We start from the raw sequence: 18,824 nt of genomic DNA, 5'->3' as shown, positions 1-18,824 counted from the left end.
TAATTTCTCAGTGGAAAACTTTTAGCACTTAAAAGCTTTAGAATGAGTTTGATTTTGTAAATCCATTTTATTAAGTAATTTCTCGTTTCAGCTGATTCCCCATGGTAAATTAATAGTTTGCCCTTTGGGAGTAAAGGCCAAACAGATATATTTGCCTGGTTTAATACCTCATATGTTGACTGAAATGTCAAAGGAAATTATAGCAAATTGTTATTTAAATCCTTATAGGTGAGCGTTTTCTTTCTGACGAATAAAGCTTAACACAAAAGTTTAGTTTTTTTTAAACATAGTGCATATATAACATTGTATGTCCATATCCCATATGAGATGTACCATTTTGCATCAGTAACTCTTTATTTTACAATACATTCATCAAAGAATCCTTTCTGAGAGCAGAAGTCAGGCCACTATACAGGAAGAAACATAAAGTGTGATGAACATTTAGAAGTCAAGAAGAGTACGTTTTTGCAAGCATCCTTTCTTCAAAATCAGCAATGTTTGGTCAATGGACCACAGGCAGACTTTGCTTTCTTGGAGAAATTCACTCCTGTGTGATGATCTCTGCACCACATGGAGTAGATGGATGGGTCTCAGACATTATGTGTGTTTCCAGATTTGTATCTGTCATTTGGGAATTATTTTTATGCTGGGATGACCTAAACTACTTAATGCATTTTTTGTGTCTTGAGTCTTCAAATGGTACAATAGAAGACGATACCACAGGGAAAATGTGGGTATTTATTTTGAATCTCTACTTTAATAACCCAGTATCTCTTGCTGTTTTTACAGAATATCAAGGTAGTCACAGGAAGACGCATTTTACTTTCCACTGATTGGATGGGAGGAATTTTTGACCTTGGAAAGTGGAGATGGTGTTGCTATGGAAACTAATAATTCTGCTGCCATTCATGAGCTGCAGCACAGGTAAAATGTTCCACTATTAGTGTTTGTGATTGATAAATCTATATTAGTATCATAATTCTTCTAGAAAGGAGAAGCAATTACCAAAACTAACAGTACTTATTTGCATGAACAAGTGACAAAGAGGCTTTTCATTAGGACATGCTTTAAGCAACACAAGGTGCTGCCTTTGAACCAGGAAAAGACGTTTCAAGATCATAGGAAAGCTGTATGCCAGGCAATAGCTTTTAAAAATATTCTGAACTCTAACATTAAGAAAAAAGTACAATTGTTACTTGGCTAACAACATACACACAAAAGACATTTCTTAGCCACAGCATAACTAACTCCCAAGCCAGCAAATGGAGCTGGATTAAAGACCAGAACAGTTTAGTGAGCTGTATGTGAGTGTGGTATGGACAGTTTAGTTTCCACACTTTAATATCATACTCTACAAATGCCTCTATAGTATCAAAGTGCCTTTAAATCATGTTTAACTTGAAGACAAATAAAAGCATTCCGTTAGGAAGTACCAAATTGGGACGAATCATAAGGACTATCAAACAAATATAAAAAAATGAAAGAAAATCTTGCCTAATGCACAAAGCAAATGCAGATATTCTTCCTTTACCTCCAGCTGACACGGTGATTAGACCCTCATGCAACCCAGCCTGTCACTGAATCAAGTGCTGGGCATCATGTCAGTCCTCAGGTTGTATTCAGAAGAGAAAGTGTCGTTGGAGGAAGTAGGGCTGCTTTCTCTTATTCTCCTTCTTGAATATCCCTTGTGCTTAATTAAAATATCAACAGGTTGCTAACATATTGCAAGGTAAAATGTTCCTTTCTGCATGGCCAGGCATTGTTCACAGTGAGGGTTTGGTATTCTGAATTCATTCCTTTTTTTTTTGAACCTTTCTTCTAACTCAAAAGCATATAACTTGACAATCCTGCTTCATAAAACCATATAAATGGGATTAACTCATGTGACTCATTACATACTCATTTAAAACAAGACAAAATGGTAACTGAACTCTTTGAGGTTATAATGAATTTGGGAATGAACTGACCCCTTCACGCTTGTCTGTGATAGAAACCATGACAACTGACTCTTGCCTACAATTAATGTATTGAACTCTAAATAGCCAGTATGTTTCTCATGTACTTATGAGGAAATTGTATTAAAGTAACCTCAAATGATACTTAAATTAATTATGTAGTGCAGGAGTCAGCAGCTGTTTGAAATGAAGAAACAAAAGCAGAGTGCAGACTTCAGTAGTATTTTAAAATACAATTGAAATTAAACAAGATAATATTTTATCTAACAGATTTGAGAAAATGCGAGTCTTAGGATCAGATTTTCTATTAAATCAATACTAAATGCATGTTTCAGTAAGAAAAAGCAAACATGTTAAGGACTTAATGTTAAAATATTTGTAGGTATTTCAAGCAAGCAGTCACTTGTTTAAGCCCAGGTACCCTGAACAACACACAATGACAAACACCACCTGTTTAGAAACCCAATTTTCCCTTTAATTACCACCAGTGTGGGCACCTACTGCACTGCTGCAGCATCTATCAGTCCTCTTGTGTACTTCTCACAGATCATTGCCTTCTTTACTAGACTAAGTAAAGGACTCGTACCCATTTTTTGGGGTTCAGGATTCTCCTAGTATTTCTTGATTGCTTTTAACAGTTGTGAATGGAATACGAATACGAGTCACTGAAGGAGCAATACAGCTTGGTGATGGACAAGATATTTTTGAACCCATGTTTTCCATTCGAAATATAACCTTTTCCTTCACTTCTTTATATAAAGCGTTCATTTTTCCAACTTCGGTCACTTTCACCTTTCTTGCTACACAATCATCTTTTAATGAGACCAGTATCCTGGGCCAACTGAGTTAAAAGATACTAGGAGCTCACTCTTCAAAAAACTGAACATGTTAATGTAATACTTAACAATAGATAAAAACTTAAATATTCCATATTCCTAGGCACCAAGAGTAGATCACAACAGCACCTTTGTCCTGATTCTGTCACCAATTAAAGGAACAGCAAAAGCTCCCACTGACTTCACGGAGATAAGTTAATTTATACCTAGGTATAAATTAACTCCATTGATTCCAGTGGAGCTACACTGATTTTCACTACATGGCATCCTGAAATATGCGTGACTGTAATAGTCAAACCTGCAGTTATGTGCAAAACTTCTTTGATTTATTATACGGATGGTTTGCATCAATTTAAGAGTTATAGAACTGAGTGGGAAAATTAGGAGCTAGTCATGATGCTGTGAAGAGCAGTCTTGTGGGCTGGGGCTTGAAAGGTAATTCAGGTTGTTAAATGATATTGGTTAGACCTTTCTTCCTTGTTTCTACCTCAGTTGTACCAGACACGTAAAATGAAAAGATTGACCTATGAATGAATTTTAAATCTAAGGATTAAATGTCCTGTACAGCAGAGCTAGATATTATTACCTCCCCAAAATGGTAATTCAATTAGTCAAAACCCAAACTATTTTCTATATTCCCTCTGTATGGAAAGATTGCAGAAAGTAATGTTCCTTTCAACTCTTATTTTCCACAAGAGCTTTTTTTATGTGACTCAACAAGGGTCTTTGGGGGTTTCTTGCAAGTGCCTTAGGGGATAAAATAAAATAAAGTAATATATGCATGCACAGTGACACAGTGAGGGAACAGATTAGACTTTTTTTTTCATAACCCATTGCTATTTAAATGAGATAATCTAAGCAGAGCACTGGAGGCAAGGAGGGTGCTGAAGATAAACTCAGAGACTGTTACTTTAAATTCTCTGTATTTGTTATAAGGATGCATGAGAACCAACTCATTAAACTATTGTTGAAATTTAAACATTGCTTGATATTAATATGTTAAGAAAGAACACTCACTTTCTAAATTAAAGATCTAGACAGGATTTCAAGAAGCTGATACAGACAGTAAAGTGTCCAGAGTGCCTAAGTAACAAAATAATAATTTCTTCACACCAAAACTGTCTCAAGTTTTCCTCCTATGGCAGGTCCTAGTTCATGCTCCTTCCTCTATAGCTACACAGCAGCTAAGTTCGTCATCAGTTTCACTGCAAGTACCCGAGCTTCTCTGCTTCCTTCTTTGAATTCTCTGAGGCTCTTTACCATTCAGGAAGAGAACAGTTATCTTCTCATTATTTCTGCAGTTTCTGTCTTCCTCCTGGACAGCTTATCCAAATTTCAAATTTTCTGTGTCCCTTCCATTCCTAATGGCTGTCATGACCCCTCTCTAATCTGATTCCTGGTGGCATCCACCCTTAAAATAAATCCATGCAGTCCTCCATACAGAGATGGCTTTTGCAACTGTCCTTTGGTCTGCTGATGGTCTTGTCTGTATCATGGAATCAAATGGGGTTTCCAGGGCTAAAGATGAGAAAAAAGGAAAATGTCAGTAAAAACTATCCGTCTCTTAAAATTATCTATAGACAGTATAAATATTAAAAGCCAAACCAGCCAGTCATTCATTTTGGAAGTGAGGCAATAACTGTATTTTTACACAGTCTTTTGGCTTATTTTACTAAATCCAATTGAAGATGCAGCTGCAACCTCCCAGGCTGTATTTTGGCCCCTCATTTTGAAACTGCTAAATTAGAGACAGAAATTTCATGATGTAAAGTGTCCCGATATTCATCTGGGTCACAGCACGATGAATATTGAATACATCACATCCCACACTCTGCCTGCAGTTTCTTGCAGATTTATTGTTAACATAACAGCACCTTTAGGAACAGAACAGCAGACCATATATTTTAAGACAAGTGACATCTTTGCTATTTCTAACAGCAAACTGTGGAGATGAACTAGTCCAGCCTGGAAATGTTAAGGCTTCTCTGAACAACCAGAGACATTTGGAGACCCACTGGTGAGTCAGAGAATGATAATAATTAGGTGTGCCTCAGATGACATGGAAATTTTAATGACTTCGGGCAACAGTGACCCTGAAAGCTATATTCCTGTAAAATGACTTCCAAGCATCTCCCAAGAGAGGGTGACTGGTAGAGCAATGACCTTCTCAGGAGAGTAAAGAGTGACATTTAGAGAAAAATCTTTGTTTCCATTTTATGGGGTACCATGTGGTTCAGCTCATTTCCCAACATCAGTGAACAAACATACTCTGGTACAACAAAGCTGGCAAAAGAGAGCACCTAAAGACCCTGAAGACACAGTGATGGGGCAGGCAAAAGGGTGATGGCAAGCCACAGAAAGACATCAGTCCTTCCCCTGTTATTTCAATGATAAAAATATTTCGGCTCTTGGCAAGATGAAGTAAGAGGGACTATACCTGTATGAGGATGGGCTATGAAGATGGAGGAAAAACAAAACAAAACATATAAGGGAAAATATCAATCACCAATTTCTGCAGGTATTGCAGTTGGAAAATATTATCCCAAATATTGCCTTAAACTGAAGCATGTGTGAGACACAGCGAGTGAGCTACTCTGCCCCCATTCATTTCTGGAGGGGCTTAACGCAAACTGGTCCCTCCATATTTAGTTTTAAGAAGAGGAATGAACAATTTCACTACTTCCATTTCCTGTCTCTTATCAGAACTACAAACTGTTTCTAACTCAAGGGAAAAATACCAGACAAAATAAGCCAGTATGTGAGCAATGTAAATCTCTGTCCTCAGTGCAAGGCAACACAAGACAAAGCCTCTTGTGACAAAGAGGACCAGTGCTCAGGAAGCCTGTGAGCAATTTCTGGCTCTGCCACATGCTGGTTGCTTGAACAGGAGAATGTTACAAAGCACCATGGAGTTTGAGATAGCTGTTTCCTTCAATACTCAGTTCAAAGAGGGATATATTCACACCAGTTTGTGGCTTCAGCTGCTATGATAATGAAGCCCGTGCAGAATGAAATGATAATGCAACAATGATAACAACTACAAAGAGACAATGTACATCAGTAGCAATTAGCTGGTGTGATGGAGAGAAGGAGTCAGCATTGATATTTTTAGGTCTCCACAGATTGCAATGGCAGTTTTACCATTGCTTTGACAAGGGAAGAATTAGGGCAAGACTCAGCATTTGTGAAAACCTCATATATTATATTTGGTGAATGTAAAGGTTTTTGCAGCTTTTCACTGAACAGACACAGATCCACCTCAAAAGCTAGTTATTCTGAACGGGCAACAGAGTGCAACACTCATGTTTCCCAGGTACACCATAGCCCATCAAAGTGACCTGCTGGATACAGTGAATAACAATTTAATATTATATAACATGGGCTAGACTCACATTATAGATATATTCACTTCCAAGAAAAAAGTAGTCTTTTTTAAAATTCCCTTAAGCATGCAGACATATGGTGAAAAAGAGGTTAGAGCTCAGACGGTTCTTTGAGGGTGCACTTTCAAATTTTAGGTTGCATTGATTTAGCTGTCAGAAAGATGTTATTTACAGTTACTGAAGTGGAGCATGCTAGAATTCATGGAAACCATTACTAGAGTTCTGTTTTCTATATGGCTCTAGTGCCTAAGTCTCTTCTATAGTATGAAAGGTCTAACCAATTTTTATAGTGATTTCAATAATTACTCCTTCCTAATCTCTTCAGTTAGTTACTTCACAAAAAAAAAAGGTTTTTTCCTCTACACTGAATTTTACATGGTTTCTTTCTGTTTCATATCAAGTCATTTCATCTCTCTGTATGAAAGGCTTATTAACTTTGTAAAATAACACCCTGGTAATTTAAAAGCCATTCAAGGTGGTTTTTTTGTTGTTTTTTGTTTTTTTTTTTTTTTTTCATTTTTGTTTGCAACAGATTCAAAGAAAATTCAATTGCACTTTATTATCACTGCCAAGAAGTTGAAATTAGCAGGTGATTAAGCCCTTAAAATATTTTGAGCACTTTCCATTGCCAGCAATAGAAAATTTAAGTACAAAAAAAATAAACTGAAGATGACATAGTAAAGCACCACTGAAAGTTTTCCTTAGGCATACTGTTTTTAAATAGAATGTAGTTGAATATATTTCTTTCATTTAATATAAATCTTTGGTGAGGACTTTGCTTCCAAAACTGCAGATCAGTTATATATGAGCACAAAACAAGCTGAAACGGCACATCTGCTGTCACCTCCCCCATTGCACAGGACTGTTCTCTGACCCTGGTGTCCTTCATTGATTTTGTTCACACCTGGAGACCTTCCGAGAGAAGCTCACAGCCTATGTTTGATCTCTCACTTCTATAACAAGCTAACCTTTAAGCTAATGTTTAAGACATTGTTTTGTAGAGGTCACTATTAGAGCAGGGTACTTTATTTATGAATGTTAAACTTAAACCACAGGGCTGGATTTTGAGATCCCGCCTTTCAGAGTTGAGACTGTGGCATCTTGATTTGACATATAATTACAGTAATAAAATAGTTAACAGCATGGATTCCCTTGGAGTTTAATAGTCAAATCCGTTCTCTATCTTCACAACCAATGCCTCAATTAAAGCACTGGCATGTGTAATCTCAGATTTTTGTTATGGTGAGAATGATAGATATGCCCTACCTGAAATGGAAACTCGGCTGTAGAATGTAACTTTCCACTAGCAGAAAAGTGATGTAAGTGGATAGTAAGAATGAGAAGGATTTGATTTGTTTTCAGAAAACAGACCCTGGAAATGCAAAAAAAAAAAAAAAAAAAAAAGAGAAAAAAAAATCTGCTTTACTTAGAAATGGAAATCCAGATGAAATTTTCATGCAGTTTAATATTTACATCCAGCAGATCTGCACACAATGACACAGGTGAAACCTTGTCCACTAACTTTTAATAGCCAAAACAATATCTGCTACTTCCACATAATCACAGACTAATAATCCCTTCCATTGTTTGCAGAAGCTTGAAACTAAAATGTCTCTAGTTATTGATTTGCGACTTCTTTTTCATTTAGTCACTATTGATCACTGTTTATGTGTGTGTTCCTTGTTGAGCAGAAATTAACATTGAAAACTTCTTGGAATTCACTGCATTCATACCTACTTGACATTCCTGGGGAAGTTTGTTACCACAATCACTGTAACTGGGGTTTAAAAAAAATCTGGTTTGTTTTCTCCTCTAATCTCTTGACAGAAAAATAAACACATATATACATAATAATATTATTATTATTATCATTGGTGCTTGCCCAGGACAGAAAATGTGGTTGCCACAGAGTTTTAGCTCACAGAATTATTTCAAGCCACACAGTATTGTTTAGGCTGTGGTTATCATGCCTACATTACAAAAATAAACCTCTCGAGGACATGAGGCGTTTTTTCATTACTATCTGGAAGAGAAACTCTTGTGATTACCAATAAAATAACTTGCTGGTGTGTCTACGGGAAACCAGCTGAGACACATGCTGATCTGAAATCTGAGAAAAATGTGGATGGATCAGTCTAGTGGGGCCATGTGTAGGGGCTGGATGAATGAAAATATCCAAGATAGAGATGAACCATTGTTCAACTCAAGCTATTACATCTGTACCATCTGTAAAATGGTCCTCTCATTAGTCTTATTACATTCAGATTCTATCATCTTCCTAGTTTTGTTTTTTCTCCAAACACAATCAAAATCACAGGCCAAGTACACATTTTCCGTGAAACTAGACTCTAGTCCTGAGCCACCAAAAAATAATCTATTTGCATTCTTATTATTTACCTTGTGTTTGTTTTTCATCTTCCAGAATTCCCTGTTTCTATATTATGTCATTAAACATTAAGGTTAAAACACACACACAAAGGCAATGATTAATTCTCATGGAATTAAACAGTTTCAGGAGCTGGAGGAAAAAACTCACACCTAACATTTCAGGATTTATGTTAGTAATTGCTCTAGTTGATGGCATAGTGATCACAATTAGCACCCAGAGAGATAAGGCTCTGTACAGCTTCTTCTGCAGAGGAAGGAATGAGAGGATAGCTTCTGAATGCGGAGGTAGACCGCAGACACCCACAAGACTTGCAGCCTTCACTTCTCTGGGTCTCTCTGCTTGCCCCTGCCTGTGCAAGGTCCAGCTGGAGGTGACAATCCTTGTCGTAGTAGGGCAGCCTAAGGAGAATACCGTCCAAAATCCTACCAGCTTTGCAACAAGAGATAAATTTATAGACTTTAATCCTAATCTCTATGCCTTTACTTGTTTATGTTTGATTTTTAGACCACTTTAGAATTCGGCCATGTGATGTTTTTTCCCTCCTGCATAGCATAATAGCATAGTATTTTTTCCTGTGTTCAATATTAATATGTCCTTTATTGTTCTATTCTAATTACATTCTCATTATTAAAGGGACACAATGTTTTCATCTGACAGATATTGCATCTCATTGTTCGGGAAACTTGGTTATTCTGTGCTTATTGTTATTAATAATTTGTAGTAATTGAATTGGTATTAGAATATTACTCTGCTAAATCACTTTTGCTGCTAATTAAGGCACTATCTGCAACATTGCTTAGTTCCAAACATCATGCTCCTGCTTTTTAGCCTGCTGTAATTATCTGTAAGTCATTCATTTCTACTTAGGTAAGTCAGGTCTTTTAATCAAGACTCCTGTAATTTTTGCCATGGTGTGAGCTGCCATTGGTGAGAAAGAAAAGTTCTCATGGAAAAAGATACTTTTGTAATGATAAATGCATCTTTTACTGCAGCCATGAAGCCCTTAGAAATATAATAGTTGTTCTTGATGGTTCCAAATTGGGCAAAAAGGAAGAAGGAGTGTTATGAGGGAAAAGTGAAAGATTACTGAAGTAATACAGCTAGTCAGGATATCAGCAAAGGAAGTCACCATAGCTTTAAAATGTCTTCTCACAAAATGCTTGTCTGTAAGATCAAATCTATCACGCTATTTCTTGGGATAATATTTTCGCTGAATAAGCAACATAATTTCATGATCTGCTTAGGAACATTATTCACTTTTGCTCACAAACAAATAGGAGACACAAAAAGATCATTCTTGAAGTCATTAGTGAAAGCTCATGTTAATGCCTTGGGGTGCTTATTGATGTCTGTCTGGAGTAAGCATGATTCTCTTTTAGAGACAGGTCATCTCATGTATTCTTTATATTGCACACTTTTTTACACAGATCCAGGAAAATCATAGAATCACTTTGGTTGGAAGCGACCTTCAAGATCAACAAGTACAACCTAACTCTGGCACTAAACCATGTTCCCAAAAACCTCGTCTATATGTCATCTATCAGAAACATTGTATTTCTGTGCAATTAATTGTGTTGTCATTTGTCATGGAGGCAACCCTAAATGACTCCAAGCAAACGTAAACTTAAACCAACTTTTAATTCATAACAAAAACGTAAGGACAGACTGAAAACAAACAACAGAAACCAATACAAGCCACAGGGGCAGAACATGTTTGTAATCCAAAATCAGTCAGCACTCCAAAAGCATTGAATAAACTGCAGGTTGGATATACCAGTTGGGAATGCTATTACCACACGACCACACAACACTGGTCATTTTGGTTGGAAAAGAACCTTTAAGTTCATCGAGTCCAATTGTTAACCAAACACAGCCAGGCCCACCTCTAAATCATGTCCCTAAGAATCTCAGCTACATGGCCCTTAAATACCTCCAGGGACTGTGACTTCAGCACTTCCCTGGGCAGCCTGTTCCAATGACTGACAACCCTTTCCATGAAGAAATTTTTCCTCATATCCAATCTGAACCTCCCCTGGCACAACTTGAGGCCATGTCCTCTCATTCAATCACTTGTTACCTGGGATAAGAGACCAACACCCTCCATGCTACAAACCTCCTTTCAGGTAGTTGTAGACAGTAATAAGGTCTCTCCTCAGCCTCCTTTTCTCCAGGCTGAACAGCCCCAGTTCCCTCAGCTGCTCCTCATCAGACTTGTGATCCAGACCCCTCACCAGCTTCACTGCCCTTCACTCACAAAAACAAGAGGCCCCTCTCTCACTCCAGGTACCTAGCAGAAATAATCACTTGCCAAGGACTCAGTCAAGAACAAATCCAAAAGATAATCACTCACCGAGGAGGAGGTGAAGGCTCTCAGTTCAGGGAAGTCTCTTTAGATGGTGTCCCTCTCTAAGGGGAAGGCTCTGTTCACAGGCCAACAGCCCAGGCCAAGGGGTGCTCCGTAGGAACCTCATTTTACAGCCTCGTCGGATCTGGCTGTGGGTGTTATCGACACGGACCGGAAGCTGCTCCGGGTCTTGGCACCTCATTGGCTGAGGGCCCTGTCTGTTGGCAGGGGGTCCCGCTCCTCTGCTCCCTGAGCTGGGGGTCAACAGGGGGAATCACCGCGGGCCGGTGTGGGGGGTGCACAGTGAGGACAGAGACAATGGGGCACAAAAGGTGCTAATGAGCCATCAGCTGCCCCATTGAAAACTCCAGGCCTCATGGCGGTGTGTGCAGCTGCCACATGATTTTACCGGAGTGTAAAAATGTGTGAAAAGGTGACCAATACTTGTACTGAAACGGTTGCGCTGGAGCTGTTTTGCACCCACACATGCGCACACATGTGCTTTGCGTGTGCACACCAGTGCACATCGTTACGTAAAATCTGATTTCCTTATCTTCATTAGTAATTTAAGCAGACAGCACCAAGAAAGCTGCAGTGTACGGGGGGGGCGACAAGCACAGGCAAAGCCAAGCGGAGTCACATCTCACCTGCTGGAAATGTCGCCCTGAGCCCTTGTTTTGCTGCCAGTGCCACCGAGAGGGCTGCTCAGGAGAGGGACAGGAGGGTTCGAGAGCTCTGCTGGCATCTTCACCTTTTACTCAGCCCGTGTGGCAGATGTTCTCTTTCCTATCCCCCCCAGCTCTTGGACAGGCAGGGGCTCAGGCACTTCAGCATCATTGCAAACCCTTGTCGCATGGTTATTTATATGCACTGATCTCCTGGATGGGTATATTTTTTTTTGCCACTGGATTTCCTTAAAAGCAGATGCAAAGCTCATCATCAATTGAGAGAACTGTCTCAGAAAATAAAAGCATAAAATCAGAGGAGAAACACTGTCCTTTGGAACTGGCTTCGCCTTTGCTGAATTGCTGTGTGCTCTTGTACAAATTTTTGTTCATATTGTTCCATTGCCCCAGCAGTTATTTAGGCTGCCTCTCCTCCCAAACCACAGCACAGTCTCCATCTCATCATCTGCGCCCTGAACTCACCCTGGAAAATGGCTTTGTAGTTTAGAGTAAAATCTATCCAAACTTTGACTCACATGCTTAGACGGGCTTCCCACCAACACAAAAGTGATTTATGGAATGCAATTTCCTCATCCTCTAATATTGTCTCACTTCACACATTTATGCCAAATAGTTTTTGATGATTGATTACTTTTCCTACAGCTTATAAAAAAATGGATACCAGTACAGGCAATGTGAAAAAACTGCAGGGGTTAATCTCTAGTAATGTCTTGTTGAGCATTAATCAGATTCATATTTCAGTCATATTAGTCTAAAGCTACTGAAATCACTGATGAGATAATGCAATTTAGATCAGAATATAACATTATACCTCAAATTACTCTTTCTGATTAGATTTATTCTGCCTTACACTGAATGTAGTAGAAATAAAAGAGTTTGCTCTGCGTCTTTCTTGTAAACATTTCTGGTTTTGCAAACCAGAAATAGTATGCTCTAGGCCAGAGAAAATGTAGTCATTTATGCAATAGATATTGAATTCATATTTGCCTGGCAAGTGACCTTATCAGCTATAACTTGTCATCTTCTAATTAGTCTATTTTTTTTTTTAACTAAATTAACCCCCAGCATCTCCTGAAGATAAATTGACGGTATACCAAATTATGTGTGGTGTTGCAATTAAAATGGTGGTGCATATGTACTCCACAAAGTTGCCTTAAAGAAAGTTATATCTCCTTAATATCATACCAATCTAATTACAAATTCAAATAGTGTTTATTCCCAATGATGCCCCTGGCTTGCAGGGCTTACTGACCAGTAACAATACTGTCTTCTTGTTAGCGCAGGGGTGTGAATCTCATTTTCACAGGGGGCCACATCAGCCTCCCAATTGCCTTCAAAGGGCCAAATGTAATTTTAGGACTGTGTAAATATAACTACTCCCCAGGTGAAAATGAATTTCACACCCCTGCTTTAGAGAGTCTAAGAATAGCCACAGAACACTAACAGCATACAGTGAGATCTAGAGACCAGGAATACCTCCACATTGTTAATATGTATTTCAAAGTACAGAAAGCAAACAACAAAGCCAGTTTTATTATTACTCTTTATAAAATCTGAAGCCACATGAAGTTTATCTGGATTCCAGGTTCATTTTTGTTTCCAAATGTATTTTCAAGACTTTCTATGACATAACTACCTGAAGGGAGGTTATAGCCAGGTGGGGATTGGTCTCTTCTCCCAGGCAGTCAGCAATAGGACAAGGGGGCATGGGCTTAAACTCTGCCAGGGGAAATTTAGGCTGGATATTAGAAAGAAATTCTTTACAGAGAGAGTGATCAGGCATTGGAATGGCTGCCCAGGGAGATGGTGGACTCACCGTCCCTGGAGGTTTTTAAACTGAGACTGGACATGATGCTTAGTGCCATTATCTAGTAAGTGGACTGAAGTTGGACCAAGGGTTGGACTTGGTGATCTCTGAGGTCTATTCCAACCCAGTCGATTCTGTGATAACATTTAAATTCACACCTCTTGAAGGGTTTACTTTCACAAAATTTCTGAGTGTGTTTTGTAGTGATATTTACTTTTACAAAAGCTTCCTCAATGTGAAAGTAGTGGAAAGTCATTACCCAAAGTAGGTAAAAAAAAAAAAAAAAAAAAAAAAAAAAAAAAAAAAAAAAAAAAAAAAGATGAAACTCGGATCTTTGCCAGCTACATGACAGTATCAAAAAGACATATTCATTGTCTCTTTCCCTTTTCTCTGTGCCTTAAAATAACTTGTTTTTACAGTTTGGGCTGTAAATCTAAACCATTTGATTTGAAAAATCAACTGAAATTCATATATATTTTAAGGAAATTCAAGATTTTATGTTGCAGTCTGATAAGTGTGAAATACTGCACTGTGCTTATACATATCTAAATTATAGGTAGAAGTTGAGAAAAGAGCACTTTTGTCAGCCCAAAGTTGGACATTCACTGTAAGTCAAAATAATAAAACAACAATGTGTTATATTGCACTGACATTTTACTAAAATGCCCATATAGTTTTCAAGATAATAGAGACGTGAAAATACTAGGACGCAGAAAATAAATGCGTTAATACAAGACGTGTTGTAAATTCAGCTGAATGCAGTTATTGAGGAGAGGAAACATGTAATACCCTACTTTCTTTCCTTTAAAACTCTGCACTCTAAGCCTGCCTAAATTAGAGCTGTATCTATCATTGATTATGTCATTCCCCAGAAATATGGCCTTCAGACGGTTTGTCATAACTCTACTGATGATACTACACAGCAGACACATTAAGTATCAGTCAAGATGATACAATTTTCCAACTACTACAAGTCAAGCAAATATGTTTTCAGCCTTCTGGGACAACCCTTCCTGTAGATGGATGACACCAGACGGTGATGTATGGACTGAAACAAAGCAGTCCCTCATGGACCTTGCTGGTGCCTTTCACTTCTTTTGATCAGGGCTCTAGCCCTCATGGTGAGAATAAGAACTTCAATACCTAAACCTCATTGAAATCAGGGGATCAGGAACCTGAATTCAAGTAACATCTGGCCTTTTGTCTTTACAGCCTGAAATTCTCCACCATCTCTATATTTTTTTATTTTTTTAAATAATATTGTCGTTATGTTATTTGAAGATTTTTGGTTTTTGCCTTTGTATTTTATTTTGTCTTTACATTAATTACAGTTTACTTCTCACGTTATTGCTGTAATTGAAATACTCCCTGCCCCAACTCAGCTTTGCTGTGATAAGAAGTAGCTCCCACATTGAGTGTACTTTTTCCTTTGGCACATTATGGCATAAAACCCGTTTCCTATATATATATATTTTTTTTTTCAAATTTGCTTCAGTTTGAATTTCAGCACAGGCACAGATGAGATGACTAATCCAATTTTCCTCTATGCAGAGTCCTCTTGCAGTTCTTCCGGAACTCCTACTTTTTCCCTGAATAGTCGTCATTTAGTGCCCCGTTATCTTAGATAGCAGTCATTTAGTGGTTTATTAAGCAGTAATTTAGCAGCCTGTTATCAGTTCCTACCATAGCTTGGAAAAATATGCAATCCAAGTATGCAAGATTTCTGCAGAATTACAGCATTTTTGTGATTTTTGGATTAGAGAAAAATTACAGAAAAGTAATACATGTGAAATGTTTTCCCTGTATTTCATTATTGTCCTTGCATTAGAACTCCCATCAGGCTATTGAGAATGTTGATTGCATGATCTCTATTTCTGTTTCCAGCCCAATAAGTGAAATTGTACAAAATTGCAGAGAACTCTGTGGAATGACATAAGTATAAGGATGTCCTAAGCCTGGACTCGGTTCCGGCCGCACTCATACTGTCCTTTCTGTAAGGCTGCCAGGCAGGGAGAAGGCATAAAGTTTAGATTAGTTTTTGTGTGCTTCTTAAAAGAGGGAAAACAGAGAGTTTAAATGAAGTAATGGGCCAGAGTAAAAACTAAACTGTGCCCTAAGCATTAGATACTGTAGCATAGGGGAATCAATATAAATCCCAGCTGGAAAAATTGTTTTGCAAAAGAATTTTGATGATAACAAAGGCAAAAACTTGATTTGAAATTACAGCTTTTAGTATCTGTATGAAAGTATTTTTTTAATTAAGAAATAATTCCTGATTATTAAAATTGCCAGATTACAACAGATAATGAAAGTAGAGATAAAAAGAAGCAGCTAAGAGGGTAAAGAGATAACAGGCGGCTAAACTGTCACTGGCAATCAAGCAGGTACCAGAGATGTGGAGGTTTTGATATCTGCCTATGAAAAGGATTTCTGTTTCTGGTTTTCCTCTGGAAACACATATGCAAGAGACACAAGAGGACAAATCGTACAAAATCTTCCCAAGTGGCATATCATCCCATGCTCTACATGCTCTTCTCTGGAGTGAGTGCCTCAGGAAGGATTAACTGGGACACCTAATGAAAACTGTGTTTTGGACTACTGCTGTTTATAACAGTAGAGCATTGAAATGATGTCAAACATGGACACTGGAAGGGGAAAGGGGCTGCCTTAAAGGTATATCAAAGGTCTCTCCCCCTTTCCAATTTTCCCCAGGTTTTTCAGCCTGCTGACACGTCCAGCAGCATTTCCACTTCACATACACCTGGTCCCAATTCCTGCCATGGTTAGGTCAGCTCTGTCTGCCGAACCCTTCCCTGTCTCTGCTCCAAAGCTGAATTTAAGTGCAGCCCTATCAGGCTGCCTTTTTTTTTTTTTTTTTTTTCCTCCTTGCAATTGGGTTTTGTTTTGCTATTTATGCTGTCTTTTTTTTTTTTTTTTTTTTTGAGAATAGATCAGATAAAGGTCATTTTTTACTTGAATGGAAAACAACAGTAATTTGACAGGGAGACATTCCCAGCTTGCCAGACATCAGAAATGTTGATATCAGCTCCTTTAAAACAGAGACTATAGAGAAAAATTGCCCAAGCAACTCAACTGCTAGCAGTTATTTACCCAAAAATGAGTATTTGCAGTGATGTTTGTGGCTTCTGCTGAATTTTAGGATGCCATTACTGGAAAGACTTTAACTTCATTTCTGTTTGCTCAGAAAGAGATCATCATGAAGATATTAAATAGTCTCAAAAGATGATGGCTTCGAATAGTGTCTTTTGGCTGATCTATAATCATTTGCTTTGGCAATTTTATTCAACAACATTAGTACTGATCGCTTATGCTGTGTTCCTAATTATTTCTGAAATATTGTGCCGTTGCTCATGCTGAAATACATAATGAGCAAAGCAGTAGGTTAGTTCGAAATGCAATATTCTAACTAGTTTTTAATCAATGAGTGATAATGATACCTTGTGTTTTGACTTTCACTGTTTAATTGCCAGTAATAAAACAGATCTTAGTTGATGACATTTCACAGAGTTCAGTTTCGTTTTTCTCTGTTTATTCTATTTATTTTAAAAGTGCCTGGGAGCTTTCAGTGCCTGACACAATAACATAATATACAATGCTAATTATATTTTGGTTGCCTAATATTTTCCACAATAGAGGATTATGATGTCCTTTCACGGGGAGCTGTTGCACCTCACTGTTTTCAGCAGGTTGCTGAAATGCAGTAGGTGTCTAATGGTAAAGCTATTTTCCATGAAATCCCAATGAGATTTTTCTGAGATACAGACTGTTTAAATCACTATTTCCCTTCTGCTTCTTATGATAGTAGCGTGTTGTTTTGTTTTGTTTTGTTTTTTGCCAGGATGCCAAAATAATAATTAAACATAAGTACTCTAAAGATGAGGCAGATCTGCAGGTAATGCTGTACAAGGAAGTATATCACAAAGTACATCACATCTAAACAGCCATACTGGCTTAAAATAAAGGTGCATCCAACTGATTATGAGAGAGTCAGCCAAAAGTAGACACTTAAAGAAGACTTGTAAAAGCAGAGATGGCATATAGCTATGGTGTATATTCTTCTACTTTTATGTTACATGCAATACCCGGTCCAGAGCAGAACGGGGATGATTTTTCAGACACAATTAAACCAAATCCCCTGGGAGCAGAGAATTGTGCCATATACCCCACACCAGGCAGCAGTTCTCTACTTCTATGGCAACGCAAAGAGCTAAGAGGGAAAGCAAAGAGACATTTTTGCTTGACCCTTGAGTTTCTTCATTAACCAACAGTTAATTTTGCAATAGATTGTACCTGATTTTTGGTACAGACTTTTTTTTTCTTTAATTTTAAGTTCCAAATGTAGTTTGTCTACTAAATGCATGTCAATACTGTGATGACAGGCATATGTAAATCAGTCAGTCAATACAATAAATATTTCGATAATATCCTGCCTGATTAATCTAGTTTTAATCAGATCAGCCTTAGGTTTAAAATGTTATAAATATCTCTTGCATTCCTCTTCAATTATATGTAAGAAAATAAAGATCTTTTTAATCTTGCCTGGTTTGACATTACCTTAATTGCTTAAAATGATTTATTTTCCAAGATTTTATTCCCAAGTTATCAATCATCTGAAAGCAAAAAGTAGGTGGCAGCCTGAAATTTCTATATCAGGTCTTCCTGTGCCCTAAGGATTTTTGCTGTGGTAGTAATTTGGACTACAAAAATAAATTATCTTCACATGTTTTTCTATTATCTTCATGATGTCTATTATTTCTAAGCTTTATTCCAGAATATAAACCTTTCTATCTACATACAAAATAATTTCTGATGTCAAGTTTTTACAGCTAGTTCCTGACTGACTTCATTCATGCCTGTTATTTAAACCCTAGTGGGAAAAGCAAGAATCTATGAAGCAGCCATTTCGTTCCAGTTATTCAAAGTAAATAAGTAAAATTTAAATAACATGTACACAGACCTTAAACATCCACCTGCAATTTAAGTCTGTTACAATGGTGATTGTATCTAGCTTTCCACAAGGTCTGGGACTCATAACACTGAAAAAAACAAAATACTGCTTCACATTACAACATTTCCTTTTGAACAGAATGGAAATTACAAAGTGTGCCCTCTGGAAACAAAAGAGGATTCATTGTTTGCTTTAGTATGTTCATACCCTTTACAAACTATCCTTTTTCATAATTTCTTTTTCATTCCAGTGTGGCTGGATTTTTGCTAGTAAGCATCTGCTTGAAGATAATGCAGCTGTCATCAGTAGCAGTTGCACACTGAAATCTTAGTTTTCAAACACTAAAGTATTTAATACATCAATTATCATTATTACGTAGCTTGTAGACAATATAAATAGAAGAGAAAAGAGACATTCTTAGCAGATCTCTTCCCTCTTTCCCTATAGTGTGTGTG

The 18,824-nt window shown here is 37.6% G+C and overlaps 1 protein-coding gene across 1 annotated transcript in view; it reads left to right on the top strand.

The window, feature by feature from the left end:
* Positions 1–869: 869 nt before the first annotated feature.
* CNTN6 (contactin 6) overlaps positions 870–18,824 on the top strand; it is a gene marked incomplete at both ends in the record, with an annotated part of 113,624 nt that continues 95,669 nt past the window's right edge. Inside the window, one exon of the mRNA XM_080350247.1 lies at positions 870–924. Within this exon, the coding sequence (XP_080206373.1) occupies positions 870–924 (55 nt within the window). The remainder of the gene's footprint in view (positions 925–18,824) is intronic.

The sequence above is a fragment of the Nesoenas mayeri genome, assembly GCF_963082525.1.
Source record: "Nesoenas mayeri genome assembly, chromosome: 10".
NCBI lineage: Eukaryota > Metazoa > Chordata > Aves > Columbiformes > Columbidae > Nesoenas > Nesoenas mayeri.
This window is presented reverse-complemented; position numbering and strand designations above follow the sequence as displayed.